General features: G+C 41.9%; 1 protein-coding gene across 1 annotated transcript; it reads right to left on the bottom strand.

Moving 5' to 3' along the window:
• Positions 1-1,619: 1,619 nt before the first annotated feature.
• On the bottom strand, positions 1,620-5,403 carry Ttc30 (tetratricopeptide repeat domain 30). The gene is made up of 6 exons (XM_020950682.2): positions 5,248-5,403; positions 4,205-4,429; positions 3,961-4,139; positions 2,908-3,906; positions 2,638-2,848; positions 1,620-2,208 (listed from the first exon to the last, which is right to left on the bottom strand). Exons 2-6 carry the CDS (start codon positions 4,262-4,264, stop codon positions 1,693-1,695), a joined length of 1,965 nt encoding a protein of 654 aa, XP_020806341.2. The 5' UTR covers positions 4,265-4,429; positions 5,248-5,403; the 3' UTR covers positions 1,620-1,692.
• Between the last annotated feature and the right edge of the window lie 529 nt (positions 5,404-5,932).

Below are 5,932 nucleotides of genomic sequence, written 5' to 3'. Positions count from 1 at the left end.
AAAATTTTTTTAAAAATTGAAAAAACAATTTAATTTTTGTTATATATTATATTAGGTATGCAGATTTATTAACCTTAGAAAAACTAACATAGTACAGCTTTCCGAAATAAAACTAATGCTTTTTTGGCTTAGTTATGAGATTTTGAAACTTTAAATTTGTGGAAAAAGTTGTCATATAAAAACATCGATAATTATTGATTCAAAGAAACCAATTCCCTATTTGTTACTCTAGTTAAATTGCATACTGCAAGGGTATATCTACTTCGACTTCCCTTAGTTAGCTTCCTTTCTTATTTTTCGTATGCGTCGCGTAATGACAAGGAGGATGTCGATGAGTATAATGACAACATCAATGCTGATGATGATGATGGGAATGGGTCCTGTGAGAAGGATGTGAATGTGGGTGTGAAGCCAGTAGAAGCTTAAAGTGCTTGTTAGGCGCTTTTTTGTTGTCTCCATTTCTTTCACCTCATGGAGCCAGTAAAAGGGTATGTGTTATTTGGTAAGATTACAAGGAAAAAGAGAGTATTTGCAAGGAGAACAATTGGCTAATAATGATGCAAAAAAATAATGTAATGATTACTTAAGGGTTGTAGATAAAGAAAGTATGTTTAAACTTAGGAAACATGAAAGAATAAATATTGTAGTTCTGGTTTATTTAAAATTCTTTAGTGGAAATTAAGTGTATAATTGTATTCTGCAGAAATATTGAAATTTAGTTTAAAATTCAATTAAAGATTTGAGCCCATTAAATATATTTTCAATGAGTAAAGTTATGTATACTAGAAATATAAAGTTTTCTCCTTGAAATAAGCATCTTATTTCCCTAAAGTTCCTTCCCGGGTATCTCATAGTCTGCTTTTCGTTTGTGTCACTAATTTTAGTTCCATTTTGCTGCCCCATTGATGACAATGACAATGACAATGACAATGACGATGACTATACCCAAGATGATGATGATGATGATGATGAAGGCAATGATGCTGATGATGTCGATGGGGCTGTCAATGCGGAATTGAGCTGCGACATAAACACGTTGTCAAATCGAACGCGTGAGTGCTCACGTGCCCGCCAAGCAGAACGACATTTGGGAGTTGGGGGATGTACAAAAAAAATGGATAAATTGGCAGGCAGTTCAGTCGAGGTTAGCACGTGCTCCTGCTGCTCCTGGTGTTCCTGGTACTTCTGCTTCCTTCAGGTCCTTTTGTCAATAGATTGGCACACAATCCACTTCCTGGTTGCGCCAACCTGCCTGATGAAAATCTGCCATTAATGTGATTTATGACAGATTTCTGCTCTTCCACTTGTAATTTATATTTATTATCCACCGTATTTTGCCTATTTTCTTAGTGTTCTAGGCCTCTAGAAGGTCCTGCGATGAATTCGCAGCTGTCACAGAGCCAAGACAAGTTGGTCCCTTGGGTGATTTTCCTAGCAGATTTTTCTGTTATTCCCCAAAAGGGCGCGACTTTTGTTTTATCACACTTTTTTGGGATAAATAATAGATATTTTTCACTTGATGAAAATGATATATATTGAAGAATTGAAGTAAGATTGAATATGTTGCAGGAATAATAGGAAAGTACGCAGTACTTATTGATTTTAGAGACATTTCCTTATTAATATTTTACAAGAATATGAACTTTATTTAATACAGTTTCTTGGTAAATTATAATAATAATCACTTAGAACCTAAAAGTGTTCATATTCACTTAGCTTAAGCATTAGCACACGCAATTTCCTGGACTCCAGGCCAATGGTAAGTGGCTCCTCTGGCACCTGTTCGGTGGCAGTAAAAATATTTGCCGGCGTAAAGAGCCCGTAGGCTTCGCAATATCGCAGAAAGTTGAGAACCTCCTGAACAGTGGCATATGGCAGGATTATATTCTGCTTGGCCATGCCGGTGAGTAGCCCCAGGATGCAACGTTTCACATGCAACCAGGTATCTGCATACAACCTGTTCCCCGAGCCACCCTCGAGGGCATGGGCGATGCGGGACAAGCCGAACTCGTAGTTGGACTTGGCACAGTAGAGAGTGCCCACCACCAGATTTACTATGCACAGGTGATGATACTGCTTGCCCAGGTTGCCCTTCAGCTCCTCGGCCTTTTCCACTTTGCGCATCAGCTCCTCGGCCTCCTCGTTCTGGAATGTCATGATGTAGGATACGCACAGGTTGGCCAATACCGCAGCCGATACGGACATGATCTGGGTTTTTTGGGGAAAATGGTCAAAAGGTTTGCGGGAATTATAATTGGAAGCAACTGAGAGGGGTATTAGAGAGTTTTATGGACTATGGAGTACCCGGTTTTTGATTTCTACTTTAGAGAAATTAAATAATACCATTGATTTGCAATTTAAATTTCAATTTTAACTTGATTTTGGAAAACTGGAATGTTGTTTTTTATACATTCTAAGGGAACAAGTACCTGAAGTTATTTTAAGCTTCTATTTAACTACTTTAAATTCCCAATCAATCAAATTCATATAGCCAGTCCTGACTTTATCTACTTAGAAGTCCTTTAACCTTTTCCTTTTTCTGAGACAATTACTCCCAAGTCCTTGAACTCATCAAAAACCTTTGGTATTCCTATTGGAAATATCTATGGGAATTTTCTGTGTAGGTTTTTATCTTACATCGTCCGAATGCTGGCGAACAATGGGCTCATAAAAGGCCGCTGCCTCATTGTATTTGTCGCCCTGCATGAAGAGGACATGTCCTGCATTTAGTCGCCAAATGGAGTTTTCCGAACAGAATTCGGCACTCGAATGGAACTCCCTTTCGGCACCCACAAAGTCGTCATCACGCCAGGAGATCCAAGCTCGAGCCATCACCACAGGCAAATAGCTTTAAAGAGAAAGAGTTGTGAAATCAAAACTAAAAAGTTGTTCTGGTAAAAAACTCACAGTTCCAATGCCTGTTCATAGTCCTTGAGGGCATCCCTGAGTGCCTGCTGTTCATTGGTGGCTCTCACCTCCTGGACTTTGGCGGCCAAGCTGCGCAACTTGCCGGCCAAACTGGAGGCCAAGGTGCCCAGCTTCTTCTCGGCCAACTCGGCGCTAGTTTGTGCCGTAATAAGAGCATCCAGAAGTTCATACAAATATTGCGACAAGTACTTGTAAGTGAGATCTGTATGCTCTGCTAGGATATCAGCTGCAGTCTCGTACAATTCATGACGGCAGCAAATCAGCAGGATATTAGCAAAAGTCTCCTTGGGACAAGAGGGAGCACCCAGCTGTAGAAGGAAAGCCAACTTCCTTAAACCCGCCACCGGACCCTGAACATCAGTTAAAGCCATATTATGCAATGTGACCGGATCCAATTCGCTTTCAGCTCGCGGAGGAAGATCCAAGAGTGCATCCCTCGCAGCCTCCTCATTGCCATCCTGAAACTCGATGGCTGCTTTAAGATTCAATGCCTGAGTAATGCCCGAAACGGCCATGGTGATGGGATTGCCCACACTCCGGGCACTGCCATCGGTGTCCACTTGGGCGCCAATGCCCAGCTCTGGGTGATTTCTCATTCCCCGCTCCACAATCTCTGAGGTATAGTCCAATGCCTGGGCACGCTGCTTCCGCTGGAAATGGGCCAGGGCCACATTGTAGGCCACCAGGGGATTGAATCCCCCGACTTGGAGAGCGGCCTGGAACCGCTGCACTGCAGCCTCATGCTGGTCCGCCTGGAACAGTAGGCAACCCTCATCATTAAGGGTATCCGCTGTGCCGCCAGCTCGCTGATTGAGCAGACTCTGAGCACCAGCAAAGTCCTCGCTGGAGTAGAGAATTGCACTCTGCAACTGCAGGCACTGCTCCTGCAGCTCATCCTCCTGGTCACCAATTTGCTTTAGAACCCTTAGAGCCTCAGCAAAGATGCCGGCCTGATAGAGGGACTGAGCATAGTAGAATCTGTAAAGGATATTTTTAGGGATATATCTGATATATGTATAGTACTCAACCCACCTATACTTGGCTTCCTTGGGAGCCAGCTGGCAGAGTTGCTCGTAGCAGGTGGCCGCCTCCTCGTACTTCTGGGCGTGGTAGTAACAATGTCCCAAAGTGGACAGACCGGCTCTTGTGTTGGCCGCCTCACCGAAACTGGTGATGCATTCGATTACATCCTCGTAGCGTTTGTCTTTGATCTGAGGAATTCCGTCCCTCGTTCATTATGTGTGTGTGTTTAATTTAAGATTATTTTAAGGCTTACCAGATTGTATATTGTCCTGGTTACATGTCCCTCACGCAGGATAATTCCCTGATGCAACATTTTCTCCACTCCACTTCGTTACTAAATGAAAAATTCCCTTCGAAAGGCTTTTGTGTTATGGTCTCTGTTGAGGGATTTCCATGGTGACCGCATTGTTTGTTGTGTGTCAAGTGTCCTGGCAACGTTAACCAGGATACGGCCAACAGTTGGTTGGTTGTGCAACCCCTAAAGGGTGGTGGGAAAGGTAATGGTAAAGTATAGATAGGGGTGGATTTTCAAAAGAATTTTAAAATTGTAGATATATCCCATAAATATAGAAAACCATTTAGTCAGTTCGCTAGATTTACGATTACTTCAAGTGTAATATATTTAACCAGTCCATTGATTTAATGCCATTCTACAAAATCCATTTTATTTGGCCAAAAACTCTGTCATAGAAACCAATTAAGATAAAGGCAAAACGAGCTCAAAGTGGCGAAACAAATCTATTTGAAATGTAAATGAGAAAATTGCCTAATTGAAAACTTTTTGCATCTTGATGGGAAAACCGACAATTCCTGCTTCTGGCCAACTCGTTGACTTGCTGATGGGGCAAAGGACTTAAAGTGTTAACTGGAAGACTCGCAGCTTGCCCAAGGCATTAATCCGCGTTGGAGGCGAAGTTCAAGGAGCACTTTTAATTAGGTTTCCCCGGGAGCCCATCGTCTTTCCCGACTGACTGACTGACTGACAAACGTGAACGTGCGGAAATGCTAATTAGGTTCTGTGTCTGTCCAAAAAGTTCAGCCAAATGGCTGCAATAGAGCCGCCTAAGCTCCAAATGGAGGCTAGAAGCTGTTGAGAAGTAGAACCGGGTCAAGGTTGCTGCCTGGCCGTCATCTGTCTGGCCAAAAGTGTGGCTGGCGGTCACCAAACGGGTTTTCTTCCCTCCCTCTCTCTGTATTGCTTTCCAGCTCTTGGCAAAAAAAAAATGGTTCAAAACCGCGACCGTGAAAACTCTGAGCCAGCTGTGTCCCCGCTTCATGGTGAACTGGAAATCTTACACTCGACAAAGGCAGCAGCAAAATCACATTTGATGCGAAAGCTAAACGTTTTCCTCTCATGTCATCTCATCTCGCGTTGACTCGCATCTTTAGTTGGCAGCATCAAGTGCAACTGCATTTTCTTACAATGTCACACGCCAGGCAGGCATTAGTTTTTCTCGATCTCTCGGCCTAAGGCAAACCGCACTCGGCGGCAATGCGGCGTATGAGTAATGCAATTGATGCTGGCAATTATCAGATATCACACACAATCACAGCACAACACAACACACATCATGCAGGCTCAAGGTGCCAACAGGCTGAAGTTCAAGTTTTGTTTTGCTGAATTATTGCAGGCCTAATTGCCCCAAGACTCTGGCCAGAATAAACTGAGAGGAAAGAATTTAGATAATGTCAGTTTTAAGATTTAAGTTCAAGTACAGAATTCTTTGGGTGCTCTTATTGTAAAAATTACTTAAAGGGTATCCCATCATCTCTTCTAAATTCTCTTAATAATATATGATATCATATAAATAAGAAAACCTTTCTCATAAATATTTAATACATTAGTACCAGATAATCTAAGAAACCTATGAGAACTTCAAAGACAATTACTGAACTACAAAATAATTATAGAAATGTATATAATACATATTATTAAGTAATAATGTTTATAAACTTTCCTATTTCATAAGAAACTTTCAAT

Source organism: Drosophila serrata, unplaced genomic scaffold, assembly GCF_035046125.1.
Source record: "Drosophila serrata isolate PLE 108 unplaced genomic scaffold, ASM3504612v1 contig_275, whole genome shotgun sequence".
NCBI lineage: Eukaryota > Metazoa > Arthropoda > Insecta > Diptera > Drosophilidae > Drosophila > Drosophila serrata.
The sequence above is the reverse complement of the archived record's forward strand: the minus strand, read 5'-3'. Positions and strand labels throughout refer to the sequence as shown.

What these genes read in the sequence shown, in the direction of transcription:
- Ttc30 (XM_020950682.2), bottom strand. Translation starts at nt 4,264, where the DNA reads ATGTTGCATCAGGGAATTATCCTGCGTGAGGGACATGTAACCAGGACA. An exon ending in CCAGGACAATATACAATCTG is followed by an intron (nt 4,140 to 4,204) that starts GTAAGCCTTAAA and finishes GGAATTCCTCAG; the next exon opens with ATCAAAGACAAACGCTACGA. An exon ending in TATGAACAGGCATTGGAACT is followed by an intron (nt 2,849 to 2,907) that starts GTGAGTTTTTTA and finishes TTCTCTTTAAAG; the next exon opens with CTATTTGCCTGTGGTGATGG.